The sequence below is a fragment of the Pseudorasbora parva genome, chromosome 21 (assembly GCF_024679245.1).
Source record: "Pseudorasbora parva isolate DD20220531a chromosome 21, ASM2467924v1, whole genome shotgun sequence".
In the NCBI taxonomy this organism is placed as follows: Eukaryota; Metazoa; Chordata; class Actinopteri; order Cypriniformes; family Gobionidae; genus Pseudorasbora; species Pseudorasbora parva.
In genome coordinates this window covers 24,699,023-24,726,453 of record NC_090192.1, presented here as the reverse complement: position 1 = coordinate 24,726,453, position 27,431 = coordinate 24,699,023, and the positions used below count along the sequence as shown (strand labels likewise).

The following is a 27,431-nucleotide window of genomic DNA, read 5'->3' as shown; positions in this document are numbered from 1 at the left end:
GGATGCTACTCTACATAAAAAAGGTAAAACTTTACTATAAGGTCTCAATAATTAGGCTAACATTAATGCATTAACATGAACTAACGATATATATATTTTACAGCATGTAGGAGTTAGCCTAATAAAAATGATCACGTCATGTTACTTCACAGTGTATTAGCTTATTAATGATTTTACATTAATAATGTTAACAGACCTAGGCCTACAGTATTTGACCTTGAGTAATAAATTATAATAGATAATACACTGTAAAAAATATTTATAAAAAAGGTTACCTGGTTGCCTTAAAATTTTGAGTTCATTGAAATAAAAAAAATTGAGTTAATAAAATGAACATTTTTTTGAGATTCGACAACCTTTATTAAAATATTTTTTAAAGATTTTGTAAGCATATCAGGTAATTGTGTGTTTTATTTCTGATGACGCAGTGAAACATGCCAAATAGTGCTATTTTCATGATTTATCACATTTTTTATGTGGTTCAGATACAATAATATTTTGAGTTTCTATTTATTAAACAAATTTCCTTCATTGTATCAACTCGAAATTTTAATTTCAATAAAATCAAAATGTTAAGGCAACCAGGTTACTTTTTAAGTTAAACCAACAGAATTTTTTACAGTGTAGGATTGATAATAAATAGCCTATTGCTGTACACTATAAAAAATATTTTAAAAAATAAGTTACCTGGTTGCCTTAAAATTTTGAGTTGATTAAAATTAAATTTGATTTAATAAACTTGATTTAATACAAGGAACATTTTTGAGAATCAACACCCTTTATTAAAATATTATTATAAGATTTTGTCAGCATATTAGGTACACTGTAAAAAATTTGTGGTGGTTTTTGTTGGTTTAACTTAAAAAAGTAAGTAACCTGGTTGCCTTAAAATTTTGAGTTTATTGAAATAAAAAATTTGAGTTGATACAATGAAGGAAATTTGTTTAATAAATAGAAACTCAAAATATTTTTGTATCTGAACCACATAACAAATGTGATAAATCATGAAAATAGCACAATTTGGCATGTTTCACTGCGTCATCAGAAATAACACACATTATTACCCAATATGCTTACAAAATCTTTTAATAATCTTTTAATTAAAGTTGTCGAATCTCAAAAAATGGTCATTGTATTAACTCAAAATTTTAATTTCAATGAACTCAAAATTTTAAGGCAACCAGGTAACTTTTTTTCTAAATACTTTTTACAGTGTAATTGTGTGTGTTTTATTCGTGATGATGCAGTGAAACATGCCAAATAGTGCTATTTTCATGATTTATCACATTTGGTTCAGATCAATAATATTTTGAGTTTCTACTTATTAAACCAATTTCCTTCATTGTATCAACTCAAATTTTTAATTTCAATAAATCAAAATTTTAAGGCAACCAGTTTACTTACTTTTTTAAGTTAAACCAACAAAAAAAAATAGGCCTACATTGAAAGTAGGCTAAGTAGGGTTACTACATTCATTGTCATATTAACTAATGTAGTTAACTTATGTTAACAAATGAAAGCTTATTGTAAAGTGTCCCCCAAAAACAAACTAGGCCTAATAGATGTTAAGATGAAAAAATACAGATAGGTCATTTCTGTAGGCTAATTGATCAGTGCGGTGAACTGTTCGAATCAATCTTTCAGACTGAATCCTGAATCGATTTAAAAAATGTTGGTAACCTGCTGGAATGCTTTATTGAAAAAGTAGTATTAATTCGCGACTTGTCATCCAATTCTGATTCTAACAGCTGGTCAATTTCACTTCTTGAACATGACCTAAAAAGATCCAAGTTACCTTGCTTCTAAGAAATTACCTATTTTGCACAACTCTTGGTCATAAGAGTGGCTGCACAGCGGATTGTGGTCCCCAACGTGACATGTCCCCTCGGGTGTACTCCATTGCTATATCAACAGTGTAGCAAGTTCACTTGTAAATCCCAGACATGCGTCGTGAAAACTCGTTTTGCGTTTGGGAACGCCCGTTCCTCACTAGCCCATACCCGAGCGCAATAGGCTTGTCGATCTGTGACATCACCGTATGAAACAGCCCACTGAAGGCTGGAGTTTAGATGATGCACAAAGAAAGAAGTCACTTTTCCACGGTTCTCTGAAGTGACACGCGCTCAATCTGGGGGGGAAAAAAAACCTTTTTTTTAAATCTGACATACTGCTTTGGATTCGCGAGTTTGGAGCTGTTTATTTTTTTCTCCTGCTTACAGAAATATACTGGATGTTAACTATGTCTATAATTAAGCCATATTGTACGTCGTTTCTCTCTATTTCGCTCGAATCGCAGATGTCATTTTGATTCAAAATGAAGTTTGGGAAGAATATATGCATCCTAAACGTCGGCGGCACCAAGTATGCTTTCACAAGAGAAGTTATCAAGGATTTTCCCCTCCGAAGAGTGAGCAGACTCCACAGCTGCTCCTCTGAAAAGGAGGTCTTGGAGGTTTGTGATGATTATGACCAAGAGAGGAACGAGTTTTTCTTCGACAGGCACTCTGAGGCGTTTGTCTTTATTATGCTTTATGTCCGATCTGGAAAGCTCAGGTTTGTCCCGCAGATGTGCGAGCTTTCCTTTTACAACGAGATGATCTACTGGGGGTTGGAGAGCTCGCATTTGGAGTTTTGTTGCCAGCGACGACTGGAGGATAGGATGTCCGACACCTACACGTACGTTTCAGAGGAGGATCTCAAGGCTGAGGTGGAGTCCAGAGGTGAGGAGGATCAGGTCACCAGGCTCGCCTCGGAGAGTGGGAACGCGCGGTGGCTGGAGAGGATGAGGAGGACTTTTGAGGAGCCAGCCTCTTCTCTCGCTGCGCAGATCCTGGCGTCAGTGTCAGTGGTTTTTGTCATTATGTCTATGGTCATCCTCTGTGCGAGCACCCTGCCGGACTGGGATACGGCAAAAAACAATACAGTGGAAGAACACAGGTATATTCATAAATTCAGTTTATGTGGAGGTATAGCCTACGTACAATCTATGAAAAATTAGGTGCATTTCTCACGACAGCTCAGCTTTATGGGCATGCCCACCTTCCATAGCCCCATATAATAGAAGGGAACTTAATTAATTGTCTGTCTGTATGATTCTTTCCATGTTTTGCATTTAATTGCTTTGCGAGCTCCATTCAGACCATCCAAAGACCCTTAAAAATGAAAGCGACGCTGAAATAAAAGTTATAATGTAATTTAGTGCATTGACACCGCATTTGCATTTTCTCGGTTTACAGAAAATTAGACATCTGGACTGTCAAATCACTTAAATGGCTAGATCAAGCCACTGTCAACTATAACATATCCTAATATAATAATTTATATTAAAATGTTTTGTTGGTTGTTTAACTTTTTAAAATGTATTACAGTAAAAAAAAAATTGGGGGAAAATACAAAAACGACATTATCCGTATGTTGATGATAATGCAAAATAAAGGCTGTAAAGTATTACGACGATGGGGATTTTTGTTTTCTAACTGACGTACTTCGATTGGCCAGTAGACGCCGCCAAAAATATCCGAGAAAAAAAAATTATATATATATATATATATATATATATATATATATATATATATATATATATATATATATATATATATATATATATATATATATATATATATATATTACATTTTCATCAACTGTGCAAATTAATGCCAAGTATATTACAACCTCACTACAGAAATTGAAAACATGGAGATTTTATGTTTGTCCATGCATTAAATTTATGCTAATCATTTTTCATAAGCATTATTTGTCCAAAATAGTAAAAACATCTCTGATAGCGTGTTTGTGAATCATTCACTCAATACTGTCCCATTTTGTGTAGTCTTTATAGTGTTAAATCCCGGATCGGCTTAACCTTTTTTAGCTTTCGTTGATGCCTAAATTAAGCAGAACCTACTGATCATACTCATTTTGACATTTAGAATTCACTAACATGATCACAAATCAAATTATAATCCAGATTAAATACATTTTCTGACCCTTGGATCCATTATATTTTTACCGTCATATTTTCATATTTCCTGAATTGGGTCTTATTGTCATTTTGGGTATTCCCTTGTCCCCATCTCTCTCTCTCTCTCTCTCTCTCTCTCTCTCTCTCTCTCTCTCTCTCTCTCTCTCTCTCTCTCTCTCTCTCTCTCTCTCTCTCTCTCTCTCGAAGTAGTTGTGAGTAGGGCATAAGGTTTTTTCTTTATGTATCCAGTGCAGTCTTGATTCCATTTCCCACAGTGGCCACTGTTTGTCTCAGGGTTCAGGTATGTTTTCATATGTGTGTGTCAAGCTGGTAAGAGATGGAAATAAACCCGGCGAGGTTTTTCATGCATGCAGTCTTACAGTATTTCTAAAAATGTGGATATCATTCCCATGCTTTGTATTCATCTTTAAATGTCTGTTCATTCATTGCCTGTAAAGGTCCAAATGTCTTTATGTTCATCATGCCTACCGAGGAATGATAAGCATATATGCACTTGCTGTTAACACAGCATTTAAGCATTCGTGGTTCTCTTATTTCACTGTATACTTGGCCCTTAGTCCTCACTGTAATTCTAAGTCTGTCACAGCTCTATATATTTGCTTTGAGCAATTACTGTAAAAAACATTCAGTCAGTGAAAGAGCAAATTCAGGGGCACATTCTTTTTATGCTGCCTTTCACAAATGTGTTTCTTTGTTCAGATATTAAATGCCGATTAAGTTGAATCAAATATTGCACTCAAATATAAAAAAAAAAAATCAAATAAATGTAATAGTTTTTTTGTGTATGTGTGTGGGGGTATCAGAAGTTCAAGGACTACTGAGCAAGCGTAACTTCCTGCCTTTCAGCTTCCATAGACACTCACACTCCACTGTCAACAACACACTGGAGCTGTTTACACGATCTGAATGACAGGACATTTTCCATAGAAAAGCCCATTGACCGCATGGCTGCATGGAACCTGATCTAAACACTTTGCATGACTAAACTTATCTGAAGCCTTCTTAGCAACATATTTAGTGTATATTATTTATTTATTCATATTCACTGGTAATAAGGTAGTGTTTCGGGAGAGGAATATGTCATGTTTGATACAAATTAATCTGAACCAACAGCATTTGTGGCATAAGGTAAATACCACACAAACTATTTTTTGATTCATCCCTCATTTTCTTAAAAAGAAAAAAATCAAGGTTAGAGTGAAACACTTACAACGAGGATTTAAAGTCAGAAATGTGAAGTGTATAATTTTATAAAAGCACTTCCATTAATTTTTCTTAATTTCTGTTTTTTAAACTTACAGTCGTATTAGGGGTTTAAGGTTAATTTGGTTGCGTTGTCACGTTGAGTTGTTAAATTGGATCAAACTTCACACAGATAAGGTTAGTCCTTAACTAAATTGTTGTTATAATGTATATTGTTCATTTTCTGGCTGTACTAAGCATTTTAATTAGCCATTTTAAGAGGCCCCATTCACGTATATTGATAGTGCCACACTGTTAGATTTTTACATTTTTTAATAATAATAATCATATAGCGCGCCTTAAAAGCAATATTTTCAAGGTGCTTGAAAGCAAAAATAAACACATAGAAAAGGTTAGAACATTAAAGGGATAGTTTATCCAAAAATTTAAATTAGCCAATGATTTACTCTCAATCCATCCAAGATGCATATGAATTTCTTCTTTCAGACGAATACAACTGGAGTTATATTTAAAAATGTCTTCCAAGTGTTATAATGGCAGTGTATGACTGTTTCTGTTTTGAAGTCCATAAAAGTGCATCTATCCATCATAAAAGTGCTCCAAACGGCTCGTGGGGGTTAATAAGTGAAGCCTTCTTAAGCAAAGCCATGTGTTTGTGTAAGAAAGAAACTCATATTTAAACCTTCATGAACTGTAATCTCTAACTTCCGCTAACTGGCGTACCAGCATATGACGCGCCGGTGAGAATGCTATTCTTGCGAGAACCAAGTTTTGTTTTGCTCCATTCTCTTCGCTTCTTGATTCTGCATTACCCCTGCGTCCTCATGAATGCCTGCGACATAAGCGGAACTTTATTAACCCCACGGAGCCCGGTGGAGCACTTTTATGATGGATAGATGCGCTTTTATGGACTTTTTAAAATATAACTCCAGTTGTATTCGTCTGAAAGAAGAATGTCATACACCAAGAATGACTTGAGGGTGAGTACACCATGGGGTAATTTTCATTTTTGGGTGAACTATCCCTTAAATGGTTCTGTCAGGCACTTCAAAATGAATCAAAAAGATTTAGTTAAGTGATTAAGTGATCTAAGTGATTTGGTTTTAGTTCATTTTTAGTTCAACTGAAACATGAAAACATATTAAACATGAAAATATTATGCAATCATTTTTCCCACTGGAACCTTTTTATCTTCAAGTGAAGAGGTAGAGAGGATGAACAAGTGAAAATATTATGCCACAAATGCTGTCGGTTGAGCTTAAATTGTACTGAACCCAGAGATATAAAATTATGATCATATCCCTGTCATACGTCTAACTTTCTCTTGTGTTTTTCTCCCCACATCTTTCTTTCTCTCTCTCTCTCTCTCTGTTCTCCCCATCTCACGCAGGATCATCGAGGCAGTTTGCATTGGCTGGTTCACTGCCGAATGCATAGTGCGCTTCATTGTCTCACGGGACAAATGTGAGTTTGTGCGCCGCCCCCTTAATATTATTGACCTGCTGGCGATCACTCCTTACTATGTGTCTGTCGCTATGACAGCGCTGACAGGAGAAAACCCTCAGCTACAGCGAGCAGGAGTCACCCTGCGTGTATTACGAATGATGCGCATCTTTTGGTTAATCAAGCTGGCGCGTCACTTCCTCGGGCTGCAGACGCTCGGGCTGACTCTGCGCAGGTGCTACCGCGAGATGGTCATGCTGATGGTGTTTGTCTGCGTCGCCATGGCGATATTCAGTGCCCTGGCACAGCTGTTGGAGCACGGCCTTGACCTGGAGACTAGCAATGAGGACTACGCCAGCATCCCGGCAGCCTGCTGGTGGGTTATTATCTCCATGACCACCGTCGGCTATGGAGACATGTATCCCATCACCATTCCGGGACGCGTGCTGGGTGGTGTGTGCGTTGTGAGTGGCATTGTGCTACTGGCTCTGCCCATTACCTTTATCTACCACAGCTTCGTGCAGTGCTACCACGAACTCAAATTCCGCTCAGCACGCTGCGTGCGAAGTCTCTCCTCTGAGTTTCTCAACTGACTGCAGCACAGCTCGTCCTGAGATCCTCCGAACCTGCTGGTCTTCAGCTTAGCGACATCTCCTGCTCTTCTGTGCCTTTATTTTGTACCAAGATCTTAAATCTAGCGCTATTCTGTTCGGGGAAAATCAGCGTTTAGACTCTCTATTTTATCCAAATAATAACACAAGTACCTCTGTACTCAAGGACACATTCTGGAATTCATCGATGTCGACAATACAGGCATCTGGAACATTTTCTGTCCGTCCTGGGACTAACAGAACTGGACAAAAGAGACAAATCCCCAGCTCAAAGCTGGGAAGTGCACAATAAAGCATTACGATCCAAAGGAAATACATTAGCCAATGTTTGTGTTGTAACCCCCTTCCTGTGTGAACGAACAAAACCGATCCAACAGCATTTTTCAGTGTATGAAATGGACAACTGTGGCATTTGACGACTACAGATGGCCAAGCTGCCTGGAACGGGCATCTGGCGGGACCTTGTGTCCTGACAGCGCTCCAGCCGTACACAAATTCTCATGTTTCCATGGAGAGGTCCCCCCCGACTTGTTAAATCATTCATTCAGCTCCCAATAAAGTGGCAAACCAAAGTAAAAGGTTTTAGAGTGGCGATAGATGCATTTGAGTATGATACGGAAGCAAATACTGTGATTGTTTGACATTAATGTCACTGTCAAATGTGCAGTTTCAAATAAAGTTAAAGGTCTTACTCATAGAATGGTAGTTAGCATTACTAAGCCACAAAAAAACAAACATCAGCTGTTCATCCAGACAGCGACAAGTCTGCAACCTGTCCATGCACGACTGTGTGAATCAAGAGGCGTTAACTAAATTGATTAGCAAACACCTCACCCACACGCTCACCAGTAGGAGGGCTGTCACTCGCTTCCTTCTTCCTCTTTGAATACAAGCACAAAATCAAACCTCTTTCCTCATTGAAGGGACTTTCTGAGTTTGTGACTCCTGGAATAAAAACATGGATTTTGAGTTGTATTTTAAAAGATATGATGCAAAAAGATTTGTTGAGGGAGAGACAGTAAAGTATTTCATTATATAAAAGCATCAAGAATATATTGACTAAAGGTTATATAACCTACACATTTCTTTTAGCTAAATTGATGATAATGTCAAAATCAAGATAGAGTGCATTGTTTAATTCAGGTTATCCTCTAATGACATAAGTTGTCTTTAGTTGAAATTGTCATGTCAGTGTTGGGATCTTATTTAAATAATTGCAGAAACATTGCTTGGTTGATGTCACACCACAACAATGTTTATTTTTTGCATCTGTACGGCTGTAGCTGTATCATTTTGTAGCTGTATTTGTGGCTATTTAAAAGGGTCATAATGATGCAAATTAAATCTTATGTAGCTCTATTTTGTGACCTAAAATGTATTCTAATTGGTAAAGACAAGGTTATTTGTGTGTAGGAAGAAAATAAAGAAATGTTTATTGATTCAAGCCTGATTATTTGACTATCATAAAGGAATGTGGCACAAATATAATGTGAAATATATTAAGCAATGGCAGTAGCTACTTCTCAATATTTAAAATATGGATATGTCTCAGTTTTTACTCCAGTGAATATTTTCCATCGTGGCTTTATTTTTGAATGGCAGTTTCTGTTCAGCCACATATACTTGCGGGGTTATGTATTATGTATGTAATCCTATTGGAATTTCGTTTTATTTTATTCTTAGAATCCTATTGGACATTCTGGTTCATTTGAATAGAATTTCACTTTGTCCTGTAGGGTCTTTGACATTGTGTTTTATTCCTGCTTTTGGTGAATCTCCTTGGCTACTCATTGTTTGATTAGCTGTCAGCTTTGTCTTATTTAATTAATTTGTTTGTTCTCTCCTGTTCCTGTTTTTTGTTCAGTTAAAACGTAAAGCTTTGCCTTTTGGCCTTTTGGCCGTTCATTTACACAACATTGGTGTTTTGAGGGCCTGAAAACACAACCTTTTGAAAAAAAGGTTTTCAAAGTGCGCATTTTTTGAAAATGACACATTCATCGTGTCCATGTAAACTAAAACGCGATTTTGTAAAAACGGTGGCACCATACGCATTATACATATTCAGTCTATAGGGGCGGAGAGTTCCCTTACACAGTGACGTTGCCAACTACTGGCCTGAGACCTGTTGCATGAAGCTAGCTTAACAAACTCTGAGTTTCAGAGTGGGTTTAGAGTTGATAAATCCAACCTGGTTTAGTTCAAGTTCAACGTTCTCACTTATCTGTCAGCTCAGGTTTAATCCAGTGTGTGATTAACTCTGAAGCGCGCTCACTATGGGCTTCTCCCCATTCTTCTCCCTTGACTTTATCAGACTTTATGTCTCCACGTCCCCCCGACTGTCTCATAGACAGTAAAAGATTACTTCTGAGCGTCTCCTCCTGTCTATACAGTAATTTCTCTACTGTGCGACACAGTCGCGTTGGTTATGACGCAATCGTTAGCCTATTTTTACAAAAACAGCTTCTACGGGGCGATAGTGTAAGATACAAGGTAATGGAGCCTTTTATGCATTGTCGTGTTTCTTTAGTAATAAACAATGGACAAATGGAGTCTTTAAACGCCTCAGATGTAAAGTTATTCACTGTCAAAGTGACGCAAAAATGAATGGGAGTCAATGGGATGCTAACAGCAGGTGATGGCTTGGTTAGCAATGGCCGCCCCTATGGGTGGAACGCATTCCGAGTGTTAGATTACCCCCTTGATTTAATCCAGAGTTAGCGATCAACTCTGAAGTGCATGCACCTGAAAGTGTGACACGTACGGCAAATAGCCAATCACAGTGTCCGTTTGATTCACTTCTCTTCTGAAGATTGAGAGATTGTTTTGAAAATTATTATAAAATTAAAATGTGTTTACAAGGCAGGAATAAACACTGCTGCTGCTGCAGTGAAAGTTTTAGAAGGCAGATGAAAGAATATCTGACTATATCACTGCATAATGTGAATCAAAGAAATATTCCTAATAATTATAGGTTCAAAAAGAGCTCAAATTAAAACACGTTGTTTAAAAGAATTATGAATGCATGTATTATATTTATATTAGTATTTGGCTACTCGTCAATGATAATAATAATATTTATATGAACATAGTATATGAATTTAAAGTGATTATAATTCATATATAATAAATAATTAGCACCAATATATGCACAATTTTATTTCTAAAGTTCTCTCATTATAAACTGCTTTAATTCGGAATGAGAGATACAGGGGGTGTGGCTTTATTGCACCTTTACTGGCAGCTGATTGGTCAAGTTTGGGTTTGCAATCTCTAACCCGATAAAAACCAATTCACCTTCTTGAGCCCGAAAAACCAGTTTGCTCAGACTAATCTCGAACTTACCTTGTTAACAAATGTGCAACAGGCCGATGAAGATCGAGAGATCATTTTGAAAATAATAATGAAATTAAATGCATTTACAAGGCAGGAATAAACACTGCTGCAGCAAAAGTTTGAGAGGGCAGCTGAAAGAATATCTGACTATATCAATCAGTCATTTGAACTCGAGACCATATTTCAATGGTCTCGGGTTGCACCAGTCATTTGTAAGTTCTTTCTTAAATTTTAACATAAAGTCCACACTAGAGGCTTAGTAACTACTAACTATAGTTTGTAATTAACTCTGCACTTTTTTTTTGGAACGAGAGATACAGAGGGTGTGGCATTATTGCATCTTTCCTTGCAGTTGATTGGTCCAGTTTGGGTTTGCAATCTCTAACCCAGAATAAAAAAAACCTGCTCCCGGGCAGGTTAGCCATATAGTGTAAGTTCCCATGGTGATAAGCCAACATAACCTCTAAAACCCAAATCCAATCCAACTTCTAAACTAATTTTGAACTTGGCAACTCCCAGCGTTGTGTAACAGGCCACTGGCAGCAGAATACAGAGTGTTTAGTTGTTTTCAGATCATTTTGAAAATCATTTTGAAAATTGTGTCCTCTATAATCGAAAAATAGAAAGTAAAAACTTTCTAATCAACCAATCACATGGCAGTTGCTTCAATGCATTTAGGGGTGTGGTCCTGGTCAAGACAATCTCCTGAACTCCAAACTGAATGTCAGAATGGGAAAGAAAGGTGATTTAAAGGGTTAGTTCACTTTGAAATTTAATTTTGATATGTTTTAGCTTACCTCATGGGCATCCGAGATATAGGAGTATTTGTTTCCCCAGTAGTTTCAATTTTGATCATTTTAGGTCAAAGCGTTCTTTTCTGTGCCACACATAATGCAGGTCTATGGTCACCACCTCAAAGAGCATACACAAAGAAGTCCAAATTAAACAATCCCCCATCGTGAGTACACACTGATGGCCGAAGACACGAAACGAGCGGTTTGTGTGAGAAAACGAACAGTATTTATATCGTTTTTCCCTCTTGTACACCACTACGTCCGACTGATACAAGGGCGCGCGTGCGTGTTTCCTGTTGTGACATTCACGCGTTCTGGCTTTAGTCTGCGCAAGCGCGGAAAGCGCCGGAAGTAGATCTCTCGCGCTTGTACGTCTCTCATTGTTTACACAAAATATTTTATGAGATTATACCCATTTTGAGATTATAGGTAAAATGGTACTAATTTGCGCTTATCCTGGATGTTTAAACCGACGTAAAAGAAAACAATTACGTATGCTTGCGCAAACTCATCCGGGAGTGGTGAGTTTTCACAAATTCCTAATTTATGAGCATGCTCTCTTGGAATTATGGTTGATTGCTCTTCAGCTGGATATCAACACACCCATAAATGTACTAAAGTTGTGGAGGGTCTACAGTGATAATTTTTCCCCTGATGATTTTACAAAGCAAGGAGTGGATTGCATAGTACTGACATACCTACCTATAATCGTTGCAATAATAATAAAAAAATACAACACATTACTCACTCTATTGACAGCATGCCATTGGGTCCCTCTGGCCTTGGACGTCGCCTCCAGTTTATACATGGCAAACTAAACACAACGTGCAAAACGCTGCGACTCAACAGCAGAGAAAACTCAGGATCTTCAGTCAGGCAGGTGTGTGATGCGATACTGTCAATGTCCTCATCGTCATCTTGTAGTTGTGGCATTGCTATGTTCCTTTCATGACAACATATGCTCTCCACTTCTGTTGGCATCTCACAACACTAGCTACAAGAACACCACCAATTTTTGAAGAGATCTCTGAGGCTTGAAGACGTGCTGATGCAGCGGATGCTTCCTCCATCGCTCTGAGTTCTCTGAGATCAGTGTATTCTGGTTCAAATAAATATGGTTGTCTGTTGTCTGTTAAACGTTGTCTGTTAATATATCGAAATCTTCTTCCATTGTGATGTCCTGTACGTCTAAATATGTTTAGATATTTACAGTGAAAGGTAACACTTCCCAAATTTCTGTGTAAACAATGAGAGACGTACACGCGCGAGAGATCCACTTCCGGTGCTTTCCGCGCTTGCACCCTCGGATCAGTCGGACGTAGTGGTGTACAAGAGGTAAAAACAATATAAATACTGTTCGTTTTCTCACACAAACCGCTTGTTACGTGTCTTAGGCCATCAGTGCGTACTTACGATGGGGGATTGTTTAATTTGGACTTCTCTGTGTATGCTCTTTGAGGTGGTGACCATAGACCTGCATTATGTGTGGCACAGAAAAGTACGCTTTGACCTAAAATGATCAAAATTGAAACTACTGGGGAAACAAATACTCCTATATCTCGGACGCCCATGAGGTAAGCTAAAACATATCAAAATTAAATTTCAAAGTGAACTGTCCCTTTAAGCAGTTTTAAGAGTGGCATTGTTGTTGGTGCCAGACGGGGCTGTCTGAGTATTTCAAAATCTGCTTAGTTACTAGGATTTTCACGCATAACCATTCCTAGGGTTTACAAAGAATGGTGTGAAAAGGGAAAAACATCCAGTATGCGGCAGTCCTGTGGGCGTTAGAGGTCAGAGGAGAATGGGCCCACTGATTCAAGCTAACAGAAGAGCAACCTTGACTGAAATAACCACTCGTTACAACCGAGGTATGCAGCAAAGCATTTGTGAAGCCACAACACACACAACCTTGAGGCGGATAGGCTACAACAGCAGAAGACCCCACCGGGTACCACTCATCTCCACTACAAATAGGAAAAAGAGGCTACAATTTGCACAAGCTCACCAAAATTGGACATTTGAAGACTGGAAAAATGTTGTCTGGTCTGATGAGTCTCGATTTCTGTTGAGACATTCAGATGGTAGAGTCAGAATTTGGTGTAAAAAGAATGAGAAAATGGATCCATCATGCCTTGTTACCACTGTGCAGGCTGGTGGTGGTGGTGTAATGGTGTGGGGGATGTTTTCTTGGCACAATTTAGGCCCCTTAATGTCAATTGAGCAATGTTAAAATACCACGGCCTACCTGAGCATTGTTTCTGACCATGTCCATCCCTTAATGACCATCATGTACCCATCCTCTGATGGCTACTTTCAGCAGGATAATGCACCATGTCACAAAGCTCGAATCATTTTAAATTGGTTTCTTGAACATGACAATGAGTTCACTGTACTAGAATGGCCCCCACAGTCACCAGATCTCAACCCAATAGAGCATCTTTGGGATGTGGTGGAACTGGAGCTTCATGCCCTGGATGTGCATCCCACAAATCTCCATCAACTGCAAGATGCTATCCTATCAATATGAGGCAACATATCTAAGGAATGCAGTTCTGAAGGCAAAAGGGGGTAAAACACAGCATTAGTATGGTGTTTCTGATAATCCTTTAGGTGAGTATATATATATATATATATATATATATATATATATATATATATATATATATATATATATATATATATATATATACACACACACATACTAATTAAATTCATAATCAAAGCCTTAATCAAAATTTGTCTTCCTATATTATTATAATGAATCTTTTTTTTTTTTTTTTTTTTTTGCTTAAGCGAACCATTGTTTCTTGTTTTCTAAAGTGTGTTTTTGGTTTCTGAGGAGTAACCGAGGGTCTGGCCTAGAGATGTGTGATGTGTCACTAAACACTTGTTAGACACTTAATAGCAACAAGGCGTTGTGTCGTGTGTTTGGGCTTTGGAGGTATCACACACCCCTAACATGCAGGAGTGCCTGGCTTCCAGATATGAAATATGGTTTTGTCTTTATTTAATTTATTATATTTTATATTTCCTTTTACTTAAACACTAAAGAGTCAAGATAAATATTGCCTGTACTATTGTCTGTACCTCTCACTATGAGAAAGTACATGCCATCAGTATGTTTTGGGTTAGAACTGGAGCTTAATCAGCTCTAACCTTGAAGAGACTGTGTAGCTTTGTATGTGTGCAGTATTCTGTGTTACAGATCAGTGTTGAGGTGGTGTACAATGGACTTCCTATGCAAAGGTGGACTTGTTTCAGACCTGGAAGTTCACTACGGGCCTAATTCCAGAAAGCATCAATAAGTGACATGTCTATGGAGACGTGCATTTGATTAACTGACAATGTGTGGAAATTAACAGTTCCTCTGAGGCAATCAGAATCATCCACCTTGCAGTAATGGCATGGATAAACCTTGAAAACAAGTTGTGTTACAATATAACTCCAGTGGTTCAGGTCTTACCTCTCTGGTAGGTCCTACAGGGTGTCATGGAGAGGTGAAGTGTCTAAGTCACATCATCTAGCTACTGGGGTTCCACAGGGCTCAGTCCTTGGACCACTTCTCTTCTCCATCTACATGTCATCATTAGGTTCTGTCATTCAGAAACACGGCTTCTCCTATCACTGCTATGCTGATGACACTCAACTCTACTTCTCATTTCAACCAGATGATCCTACAGTCAGTGTTCGTATCGCTGCCTGTCTGACGGACATTTCTGACTGAATTAAAGAGCATCACCTTCAACTCAATCTTGCAAAGACAGAATTACTTGTTTTCTCAACCAACCCAGCACTTCATCAAAATTTCTCCATTCAGCTTGGTTCATCGACCATAACTCCATCAAGGACAGCAAGAAACCTTGGAGTTGAGATTGATGACCAGTTAAACTTCACTGACCACATTACTGCAACAGCCCGGTCCTGCAGATTTGCTTTATACAACATTAGAAAGATCAGACCCTTCCTATCAGAACAGGCTGCACAACTCCTGGTTCAAGCTCTTGTTCTCTCCAGACTGGATTATTGTAATGCTCTTCTGGCTGGGCTTCCAGCATGCACTATCAAACCCTTGCAGCTGATCCAGAATGCAGCGGCGAGAGTGGTCTTTAATGAACCGAAGAGAACGCATGTTACGCCTCTCTTCATCAGACTGCACTGGTTGCCAATGGCTGCTCGCATCAAATTCAAGGCACTAGTTATCGCCTACAAAACAACCACTGGCTCTGCACCAATATACCTAAACTCACTTGTTCAGACTTACACGCCCTCCAGAAGCTTCCGTTCTGCGAGTGAGCGACGCCTCGTGGTTCCATCCCAAAGAGGCATGAAATCGCTCTCACGGACATTTTCCTGGACCGTTCCCACCTAGTGGAATGACCTGCCGATCTCAATTCGTGCTGCCGAGTCTGTAGCCATTCTTAAAAAACATCTTAAGACACATCTTTTCCATTTGCACTTGACCAATACAGAATAGCACTTACTGATCACCACAGCAATGACCAAAAAGCGCACACTCCTGGATCATATCTACGTCTCTCATCCGGATTTGTGCCTTCAGGCGGGTATGTTAGATAGTTATCATAACTATCAGAATCCAGTGTTCTGTATATTGCGTACGTGAGTTTTTGTTGTAGATGGCTATTGCTGCGCGTTTAGCTAGAATACAAAACCAACCCATTGGGCCACTGAATCTGCATTAACGACAACAGCTGGGGCAACAGCCTTAGTCCTAATGGGTTGTTATCATAGCTATCAAAATCCAGTGTTCGGCACTTTGTGTACGTGAGTTTTTGTTGTAGATGTCTTAAAAAAAAAAAAAAAAAAAAAAAAAAAAATATATATATATATATATATATATATATATATATATATATATATATATATATATATATATGTTTTGTGCTAATTAATTGAGATTTCTTACAGCTCTTACAGGTTTTTGGCCTTGTCTGTTCCGTTGCTTCTATTACTCTCCCCTTTTTTGTAAGTCGCTTTGGATAAAAGCGTCTGCTAAATGATTAAATGTAAATGTAAATGTAACTGTTGGGACAATTGTATGTATGATAGGCAGGGACGACGAGACGGTGAGAGCGGGAGTGCAGCCTACGAATTCTTGTGAGACTTAAAGCTGGCTTCTGCTGATGAAACTGCAAACTATCCTTCAGTAAATATTTCTTTAATAAATTGCACTCCTGACTCTTGGTCTTCATTTTTCACTACTGGTCTTGGGTAATAATCTGTAAACCCCTAATGGTGTACTAAGACCAACGGGAAATGAAAAGTTGTGATTTTCTATCAGGCATAATATCATTGCGCCACGGCACCCATGGTATAGCGGCAAAGTTCCCTGATTATTATGCAGGAATAAGATAATAGTTCCTAGACATATCAGTCTAGAAAATTGCAACTTTTCATTTTCCATCGGTCTTAGTACACAATGTAACTATACACAAAAGTTCCAAAAAGTCACCGTGTTCCTTTAATAAAGAGGAGACTGCAGTGCTGAAAATAAATCCTGCACTTTTATTATTTCATCCTGTTGCAACCAGATGTGCTAATACCTTAAAGTTTAATCTATAAAATACATGCTTGCACATTTCCACCTTTATTGCCCAATACAGAAGAAAAGATACAGTTCACTGAACACATGTTGACCTTTTGTGACAATAGCAGTGCATGTATACAATGGGAATCTGCCCACTTCTTCTCTTCTTCTGAACCTTTTCTCTTCTTAAGATAAGATTTTTGTCTCTGGCCAAGAATATATTAGGGACACATTATCATTTGTTTTGTATGACAATATTTTATATACATTTATATAATTTCTGTTGGACAAAACAAGAAATTGATTTTTATGTAGCCTATGCATTTTTTTATGTTTAATGATATTTGGATTTCATAACTGACCAAAAAATAAGATATATTTACTAAAAATAAAAAGTGGGGGCAGGATAAATGCATAGGCTACATAAACATACATTTCTTGTTTTGTCAATTTCAATTTCTTTGTTGAGTGTTTTAAGTTAGAGAATTGTGTATTTTAAAATTTATACATCTTTTAATTTAAGCTAATTTAAAACACTCTCCACATAAACCCATATAACAAATTTCCAGTTGTGCCTTTAATATAGCAGGGCAGAACGCCAAGGATTTTTCAACTTAGTGATAAAAATAATGGATTTCAATTATACTGTAATGTTAAAAGGCTATAATTTCTCATTTCATCTCCAGAAAAATCCATTTAATAGATACATTAGTGCATTTCTATTTTGGCTTTTAACTTTACAGGGCAGATTTTTTCTATTTTTATTACAGTAGTTGGTTTAACGGGCAGCTTTTATTATTATTATTATTATTATTATTATTATTATTATTATGCATTAAACAGTAACAAAAGACAGAACAGATTGAACCGCTTTTACAGGAATCTATCACACACACACACACACACACACACACACACACACACACACACACACACACACACACACACACACACACACACAAAGATAATATTATAAACACTTACAGAAAAAACTATAAGCCTAGAATATATATTTTAACAGTACAGCTTTTTATAAGACATTAAAAACACATAAAAATACAACTACAAAAAGACATACAAAAAGATAACACAACTAAAATGAATTGGGTTTACAAAATAAAAAATGAAATAAAAAATATTGTCTAATAGTATTGATTTAAATAGAAGTAAATAATAAACAAATAAATCAATAATTAGAACCCGAGAAAGAAGACAGCACATACAACTGAAATTTTCAACTTCTTTAGCAAATAAAATTTTATTTTTGCAAGGTTTTTATACTTTTTTTAAAAAACTTTTATAAAAAAGAAAATGATCAAATAAAATCATAAGATTTATCATAATATTAACAGATTCATTTTTGATCAACAAAAAACCCCGAAGTTTGTAAAATATACAAAACCGAAAAGGAAGCAGCTAATCTTTTTTCCCAAATAATCTCTGGGTATAACAAATATTCCAGAAAAATGTCCCTATAGGCTTAAAGGGATAGTTTGCCCATAAATCTAATCCAGGGCATCCAAGATGTAGGTGTGTATAAGCAGATAAACTATCCCTTTAAAAGGATCAAACAACAGGGCAGAATCCTTTTTCTTTTTTTCTTTTTTTATAATACAAAATTAGAATTCAACAAAATGGCGTAGAACAGTCAAATGCATCTAAAATACTGGTCTGAAAGGCTCAAAACAATTGCATTAACATAACAATATATAATTAAGTAATCATAATACAACTGAAATATAAATAATAATACATTTAAAAATATATATATTTTAAAAATTAGCATTTGTATTTTTTCATTTTACTGAGGGCATCCCGAAAATATTTTAATTAATTTCTGAACAACAGGGCAGATTTTCTTTTTTTATTATTATTAAATGGCAAGCTATCAAAAATACAAGTACATAACAAAATTGCAAAGGTTACATAGAATTAAATAATAAAAAGTAAAACGCGATGCATACAAACATAGTCCTATAAACAGAAAAGAAAACTTTTAACAAAACAAAAGGGCAGATAGCCGTTTTATGGCTTCAATGACGTCATATTAGTGCGACAAATCCTTACGCAAGGAATAAGCCGGTTGAGTTCCGCCATCCCGACGGTCACTATCACCTCGTCTTTGCCGGTTACCACTAATTACCAAAATGTATTATAAATTTAGTGGATTTACACAAAGACTTACAGGAGCTGTGTCAACCTCCGCCTACAGCCCTCAGGTATGTGCGCGCAATTCCGTTTCTAAAAGGTTAATTCAGTGACCTTGATCTGCTACTAACGTACCTGTTACCCTTAAACAGTCGTTAGAGACGTAAAATACAGTTCTCTAGTAGTATTGTAACCGTAATTATTATTATTATTAAAGAAAATCTAGTTGTGATCTGACTAGTATCCACACACACACAAAAATCTACTTACCGGATGTTACTTGGTTGAGCTACATTGAATTATTTAGAAGTCTTTAGTATTTCCCCTGACAGATTACCAGTTGCAGCACTGGTGGTTATAGAGTCATAAACTGATTTAACAACAAAAGGCCATACAAAATCTGATAGATCAGTGGTTCTAAACAAAAGGAGGTCGAGGCCCACTACGTGGTTGACCTCAGAAAACTCCTAAGGGGGCATCTTGCTTTTAAGTACAATTTTAAATGGGGGAAAAAAAGTATAAACACCTTTTTGTTAAATAATCGGGTTGGAGTGTTTTGAGTAAAAACGTTATGTAGTTCTAGTGGGGAAAAATAAAATGATAATCATATTACTTAAAATGTTTGTAAACTTCCTTTAGGGCTTGAGGTCAAATGTACCTTCTGAATCCCCTACCATCATCTTTGCCACCCCAACTAAACTGGCATCTGAGTCAGGTGCTGCGGTGGAGTATATGGGTGCCAACAAGGTTCCAGACCTCCAGAGAATATTTCAGGTGTGTATGTGATTAAACTGTGTAACGTTAGTTGAGTTAAAGGGATATGAAAATTCTGTAATTTATTCATCATCATGCCTCATGTATGACTTCCTAACATAAAAGAAGATACTTTGAAGAATGTTTGTGACCAAACATATTAGTTTCCTATTGACAAAAAAATACTGTGCCTGTCAAAGAGAACCGAAACATTCTTCAAAATACCATTGTGTTCATACGGGTTTGGAATAGTAAAAGATGACTATTAATTTAAGTCGACAGCTCACATCACAGTTCTAATCATTTTTTCCCCCCTCAGGCCTCAGAAGAGATTCCTGTCCATCTAAAGCGAGGTGTTCCAGACAGGCTCTTGTACAGGACCACCATGGCTCTCACAGTCGGGGGAGCTCTATACTGTCTTGTGGCTCTTTATATAGCAGCACAGCCCAAAAACAAGTGAACCGTACCCAGCCTTTTTTCATCAACTCACATCATCAGCGAATAAATAACATTTGTGATGTAACTTTATAAGGAATATCCCTCCCAGTATCAATCACCATGAAAAGACACTCTATCCTGATCATAGCTTCTATGGTGGGTCCTGTATCAGTTCTTGCTAAATTATAACCATTTATTTTAAAACCGTAGGATATTTAAATTTGCATCCCCCTTTTGAAGCTTACTGAGATGTTCTGGTTGAGAACCACTGTAGAGTCCAAGATCTATATAGTCCTAGTTAGCCCTTCACTGTAAAGCCCAAAATATACTTCACTTTTTACACGTATGTGAGGGTCAGTGTACAGTGTGTGTGATGCACATTTTGTCATCAGAAGAGTACACACGTACTGTTCGTGGACCTCTGGACTTTTGTAACTGCACGTATTTTGTACACCCAAGGTCGCACATGCGCATTTTTTTTTTTTTTTTTTTTGCAGCATTTACATTGTTTTACAAAACTTCCCCTTTAAAATGTGTTTTAGGCCCCCCAAAAGCAGTTGTCGTGTAAATTAACAGTCAAAACGCATACAAATTGTGTCTTGTAGATGGCCCCTCATCTCCACATTTATACCTCATCAGCACAGGACGGTTTATATCAGATGTGTGACGGCTGACAGATTCATGTTTTTGTAATTAAAGAAGGTTGTGATTTCAAGAAGAGGATAAGGAAGGAAAAGTAGGGTGAGACCTCACACTTTTCAGTAGTGTTGATTGGTTTAATGTGTTTGTTACCCACTTGGGCATATGGAAAATTGTCTCATTGAAAAGTGTCACATGGTGAAGCCCAATTAAAAATGAGAAATCCATGGGAAGTGTTTTAACATTTGTACAAGATATACAGAGTATTCCAGAAATGTGGAGCCATATTGAAAAGAACCCCAGACGAGGTGAATGCGATACTGTAAGGTCATATTTAATGCATCCAAGGACTTGCCATGCTGCTGTGACTCTCATATGCACATCTTTTCCAAGCATTGTATGTGTAAAGTGAAGCAAAAACTGTGCAATGGGCTTTTTTCCTTTAAGCTTTGGCTCTCTGCGATGCACATACAGAATTAAAAACAATGACCTTTTGAGATCCTTGTTTGCTTCCTTTTTTATCTTGAAGTCTGACATTCAGTAGATAAGAAAATATCAGTGTATTAAGGTTAAATTGATAACATGTTTGTTTTTCCTTCATTTCATTTTGTCAGATAACGGTCTGAATAATATTTATTGTACAGTATACAAGATCTGAATTTTCTGCTCCGGCTGTTCACATGGCAACAAGGCTATAGGAGATGTTGTACACAAAGGGCTTCCAAAAAATCCCTTTGAATCCGTCTCTTTTATGGCCAAAGCAGTGTAGAACTGCAAAGAAAGGATTCCTATTGTTGCAAAATCCTATTTTTCCTCATTTCTTTGCAGTCAGAGGTAATAACACAACATGCTGCTGACAGACTGTCTAACCGCACACTGGCACTTGATAGGCTGTCAGAGCACAAAGCAAAGTGAGACAATCTATGACAATGAGAGGCTGTGATTCACCCCGCCACTCTTACTACTGAAGACTCTGGCAACTAAAGTGTTTGGCCACACGGAGCATTTTAAAGAGGTCAATAATCTCTACCAAGTGCGGCTGTTCTAGTAATAGCCTCACATGTAAGTTTTTCCAAGACAATCAATATAAGCTTTCCATTTATGAACATGTGATGTGAAAACCACGTAGCCTTGGCAACCGCAAGACTCTTTCCAGGTAGGGTGTGGTTAATTCTGTTTACATTATTCATCTCTCCAGGATGTGCATTTCATATAAAAATAAATAAGTCTGAGTGTAGACGTGACTGCTTGAGCATGTTGAGAGCAGCGACTGATTTGGGCCCATTACCTGTAATGGAGTCACAACCCACGGCTCTTCTTTAATTCACTTGCTTCCGCTTCTCTTGATCTCAATTGTTTGCCTAATTTAGCCTGAATTGATGGGCGAACAATGGATTTGATACTCCAGTGTTTGTTTTGTGCCTCTAATTTGAATTTCAAAATCCAGATTTTTTTCTTTAAATGATGTAAAGTGAGCCAGATGCTTAAAACAGTGTTCCAGGTGGTCACATGTTATTAATATTTAATTTTTACATTTTTGCCAGGTTGATTTGACTGCTGCATTAGGTTCAGTATATTGCAGTGTTATGTTTAATACTTTTATGGTTAATAACAAGGGCTGGGCCAACTTTATATGGGTTCATTTTATTATGATGGTAGGCCTATATTTAAATTGATTAAAACGTGCCAGTAAAACATTTTTAAAGTTAATGTAAAGTTATATAATCCTAAAAAAAAGAAAAAATCAGGGTTTCCACAAAAATATCAAACAGATTTTTACAAAATGGAAAAAATAAATTAAACTCTATGTACAGTATTGTTCAAAATAATAGCAGTACAATGTGACTAACCAGAATAATCAAGGTTTTTAGTATATTTTTTATTGCTACGTGGCAAACAAGTTACCAGTAGGTTCAGTAGATTCTCAGAAAACAAACAAGACCCAGCGGTTGGCATTCATGATATGCACGCTCTTAAGGCTGTGCAAGTGGGCAATTAGTTGAAAGGGGTGTGTTCAAAAAAATAGCAGTGTCTACCTTTGACTGTACAAACTCAAAACTATTTTGTACAAACATTTTTTTTTTCTTCTGGGATTTAGCAATCCTGTGAATCACTAAACTAATATTTAGTTGTATGACCACAGTTTTTTAAAACTGCTTGACATCTGTGTGGCATGGAGTCAACCAACTTGTGGCACCTCTCAGCTGTTATTCCACTCCATGATTCTTTAACAACATTCCACAATTCATTCACATTTCTTGGTTTTGCTTCAGAAACAGCATTTTTGATATCACCCCACAAGTTCTCAATTGGATTAAGGTCTGGAGATTGGGCTGGCCACTCCATAACATTAATTTTGTTGGTTTGGAACCAAGACTTTGCCCGTTTACTAGTGTGTTTTGGGTCATTGTCTTGTTGAAACAACCGTTTCAAGGGCATGTCCTCTTCAGCATAGGGCAACATGACCTCTTCAAGTATTTTAACATATGCAAACTGATCCATGATCCCTGGTATGCGATAAATAGGCCCAACACCATAGTAGGAGAAACATGCCCATATCATGATGCTTGCACCTCCATGCTTCACTGTCTTCACTGTGTACTGTGGCTTGAATTCAGAGTTTGGGGGTCGTCTCACAAACTGCCTGTGGCCCTTGGACCCAAAAAGAACAATTTTACTCTCATCAGTCCACAAAATGTTCCTCCATTTCTCTTTAGGCCAGTTGATGTGTTATTTGGCAAATTGTAACCTCTTCTGCACATGCCTTTTTTTTAACAGAGGGACTTTGCGGGGGATTCTTGAAAATAGATTAGCTTCACACAGACGTCTTCTAACTGTCACAGTACTTACAGGTAACTCCAGACTGTCTTTGATCATCCTGGAGGTGATCATTGGCTGAGCCTTTGCCATTCTGGTTATTCTTCTATCCATTTTGATGGTTGTCTTCCGTTTTCTTCCATGTCTCTCTGGTTTTGCTCTCCATTTTAAGGCATTGGAGGTCATTTTAGCTGAACAGCCTATCATTTTTTGCACCTCTTTATAGGTTTTCCCCTCTCTAATCAACTTTTTAATCAAAGTACGCTGTTCTTCTGAACAATGTCTTGAACGACCCATTTTCCTCAGCTTTCAAATGCATGTTCAACAAGTGTTGGCTTCATCCTTAAATAGGGGCCACCTGATTCACACCTGTTTCTTCACAAAATTGATGACCTCAGTGATTGAATGCCACACTGCTATTTTTTTGAACACACCCCTTTCAACTAATTCAACTAATTGCCCAATTGCACAGCCTTAAGAGCGTGCATATCATGAATGCTGGGTCTCACTTGTTTTCTGAGAATCTACTGAACCTACTGGTAACTTGTTTGCCACGTAGCAATAAAAAATATACTAAAAACCTTGATTATTCTGGTTAGTCACATTGTACTGCTATTATTTTGAACAAGACTGTGTGTGTGTGTGTGTGTGTGTGTGTGTGTATTGTATATATGTGTATATATGTGTGTGTATATATACATATACATATATATATATATGATTTCTAGATGATCACGTGACACTGAATAATAGCTACTTGTTATTAATCATTTTATTTTATTTTTTAATCTCCCCTATTGGCCAGGTTGATTTGACTTTGCATAGTTTTATGTTTAAATGCACGCTTTTGGATTAATATATCTATAAACCACTAGAACAATGTATAAAATATTTGGTTGACTTGTGTACTTTCACTATCCCAAATGTTTCCAAGAATGTTTAAATCCAGAGAAATAAACCATTTTAATCAGGATGTGTACGTGTCGCATATCAATGATATCATATTAGAAAAAACTAGCTTTCAGCCCTACACTGCTTCATATACAGTAACGTTAATAAATCTTGAATATATTAGCTCATCTATGATTATGATAGTCTCATTGGATTCTTTTCCTCCGGCTGTAGAGGGGAAGACAACCGCTATGATTCTGCTAAATCAAAGCGTCATCAAACTTTGTTTTGAGTAAGTGACTATTACGTGCTGGGCCAACTGATCTGTACCCATATGAAATGTTAGCAAGTTCGCTGACAGTTAGGCCAATTATATAGTAAACACCATCATGAAATAAAATTCACCTCAAGGTTTATTATGGCAAAACTCTTGAAATTTGATCTCTTGACCGGTTTGTTCAGTCAATCAGAGATGCACACTGCTCAAATAGTGCTGACTTTAACCAATCAGAGATTAAATTAAACAGTTCTCCTTGAAATCCTTAGGGAGAAATTAGCAAGGATAAAGTAGACATCATGGTGTGTGCAATGTTGGGAGTGAGTTTATTTGGGGGTGTGATTGGTGTAAGACCCCATACAGTCTGTGGAGCTGAGAGTGAGAGAGAACGAGTGAGCAGTTGATAATCTCCATCTGTAGCCCTGCTGCTCACTTGGCTATAAGCAAAGCTCTCTTTCTTCTATAGGAACAGCGTGTTAGTTATCTCTCACATGTGCCATTGGAGTTGACAAGGTTCAGAAGAAAGTGTTTTTCTTAATAGCCCTTATAGATTATTGACACTATTGGTAAACCCTATGTTATTGGGTTAAATGTCCCCATAAAGATGGAAATAACTTATTTTTGGAATTTTGGATTTCTGTGAAAGGTAGGTTTAGGGGATATATTGTCAACTTTTTTCTATAATAAGAAATATTTTTGAAGGGTTGTGTGAGACCGCAATATTACAAAATTAACAAATTTAATTTTAAATTATATTTAAATAGAAAACAGTTATTTTTAATTGTAATAATATTTCACAATATTCCTATTTTAACTTTTTCAAAAAATTAATAAAATATCAAAAAATTTATTTTTTACAGTGTGGGTAAACAATCACCATATGCAAATTAAGCTGTCCTTATATATATATATATATATATATATATATATATATATATATATATATATATATATATATATATATATATATATATATATATATATATATACAGTTATGAATTTGGTTTGTATGCGGTGTTGAAGAAATTTTTATAATTTATGTTTGAGTTCACACAAGAAGTCAACATCTGTTTCTGCCATAATAAAACACCATAAGACAGTGTCTTTTGAAACCCAGGGGGTAGGGACGGGAACCCTAGTTTGAGAGTTTTCCCTCATCAGAGGTGTCGGCTAATCTAAATTAGATCTAAGACCACTGTTTGTTGCTTTTCATTTAAATGAGTTCTAAGACAGAAGGGGGGCCATGTATGTGTGTGTGTTTCTTACTTTCCCTCTGTAGGTACAGGGACCATTGTGTCCCATGACAAAAGGGTTGGGGGGGAGACATTTGTTTCATCTTTCCTTTTGTTTTTGTAAAACACTGACACGGGTATAAAAGCTTGAACCTTTCTTTGTTTCCCCAGTTCACACTCGACGCAGGCATTGCCTGGTTGATTGTGGATTCATTCTTGCAAGAATTAAATCTTTATAAAGACACAATTGGCCAAGGTTTGTCTCTTATTCAGAAATGCAACGGAGTTAATATAATTTTGCCTATACATTTTGGTGTCAGAAGTGAGGATTCCTTGGATGTGCCTTCCGGACCCTGAGAGCGGACGGTGACCGATCATCCTGGACGTTAGAGTCACAGCCTTACCCCGACTGATTCAGGGAGAAGGGCCGGCTGCTCTAGGGGTCCTGGAGGGTCCAACCACTGGAATTAGAGAAAACGAACCCGGGGTGGCAACGGGACGCTTCTGGTAAGAGACAAACTTAAAAATTTGGGGAAGAATTTTAAATAGAATTTGGTTAAATTGAAATTTTAATTGATAGGGATTAACCATACTGGAAGTCTGAATCTGTGGCAAATGCAACGTGAATTTATGTGTTTTACGGGGTGAAACTGAAATCACGTGGGCGAAAAAGGACTGAGTTGTGTGCGGTCCGGGGACTGAGTTGTGTGCGGTCCAGGGACTGAGTTGTGTGCGGTCCGGGAACTGAGTTGTGTGCGGTTCCGAAATCGGGCGCTTGAGTAAGCGTCCGTCCCGTCTGGTCTGGGTGAAGGATAAGATCTGTACGGAGACGTCCGACAGATTACTAGCGTGCACGCGAACAGCCACAGACTCAGACCGCCAATATGGTAAAATCCCAAAGCAAGCTAGCAGAATATGATACACCGGTGTTTTTGTCAAATGGGAAAATTATATGGCCAAAAATGCATGCAAGGTATAGAGAAATTAATTAAATTAATCATGATTTCCAAAAGAGGGAATGCTGTATTTCACCAGGCTGAAAGTGGTCTGTTGAAGAGAGGAGATTAATCAAAGGGCTGTTGTGGGGGATGTGTGTGAGAAATGCAAACTAACAGTGTTGAATGAAACTGATAGCAGGGAAAGGAAAATGTTGTCTGATCACACAGAAGCCACAGCTGTTTAAAGATCGCTGGTGAGTATGAGATTAAGCAATGGATAACAATTTATGATAACTAAATTAGAGCTAAAAAATTTGAATGGCATGATGAGTAACTTGATTAGTCTGAATAAAGATTTTGAGACTAGAGAGCAAATGCTGTAAGCAG

The 27,431-nt window shown here is 37.3% G+C and overlaps 2 protein-coding genes across 3 annotated transcripts; both read left to right on the top strand.

The window, feature by feature from the left end:
* The first annotated feature begins 2,120 nt into the window (after positions 1-2,120).
* kcng3 (potassium voltage-gated channel, subfamily G, member 3) lies at positions 2,121-8,641 on the top strand. Of its 2 annotated transcripts, XM_067430081.1 has the most exons (3): positions 2,121-2,937; positions 6,576-6,649; positions 6,728-8,641. In XM_067430081.1, the coding sequence occupies exons 1-3, from the start codon at positions 2,315-2,317 to the stop codon at positions 7,219-7,221; spliced, it is 1,191 nt and encodes a 396-aa protein (XP_067286182.1). In that variant the 5' UTR covers positions 2,121-2,314; the 3' UTR covers positions 7,222-8,641. The 2 variants fall into 2 exon arrangements, with proteins under 2 accessions (XP_067286182.1, XP_067286181.1); XM_067430080.1 differs by having other exon boundaries at positions 2,124-2,937; positions 6,576-8,641.
* Positions 8,642-18,969: 10,328 nt separating this feature from the next.
* Positions 18,970-21,386, top strand: cox7a2l (cytochrome c oxidase subunit 7A2 like). The gene is made up of 3 exons (XM_067429182.1): positions 18,970-19,130; positions 19,699-19,833; positions 20,132-21,386. The coding sequence occupies exons 1-3, from the start codon at positions 19,059-19,061 to the stop codon at positions 20,270-20,272; spliced, it is 348 nt and encodes a 115-aa protein (XP_067285283.1). The 5' UTR covers positions 18,970-19,058; the 3' UTR covers positions 20,273-21,386.
* Positions 21,387-27,431: the final 6,045 nt, after the last annotated feature.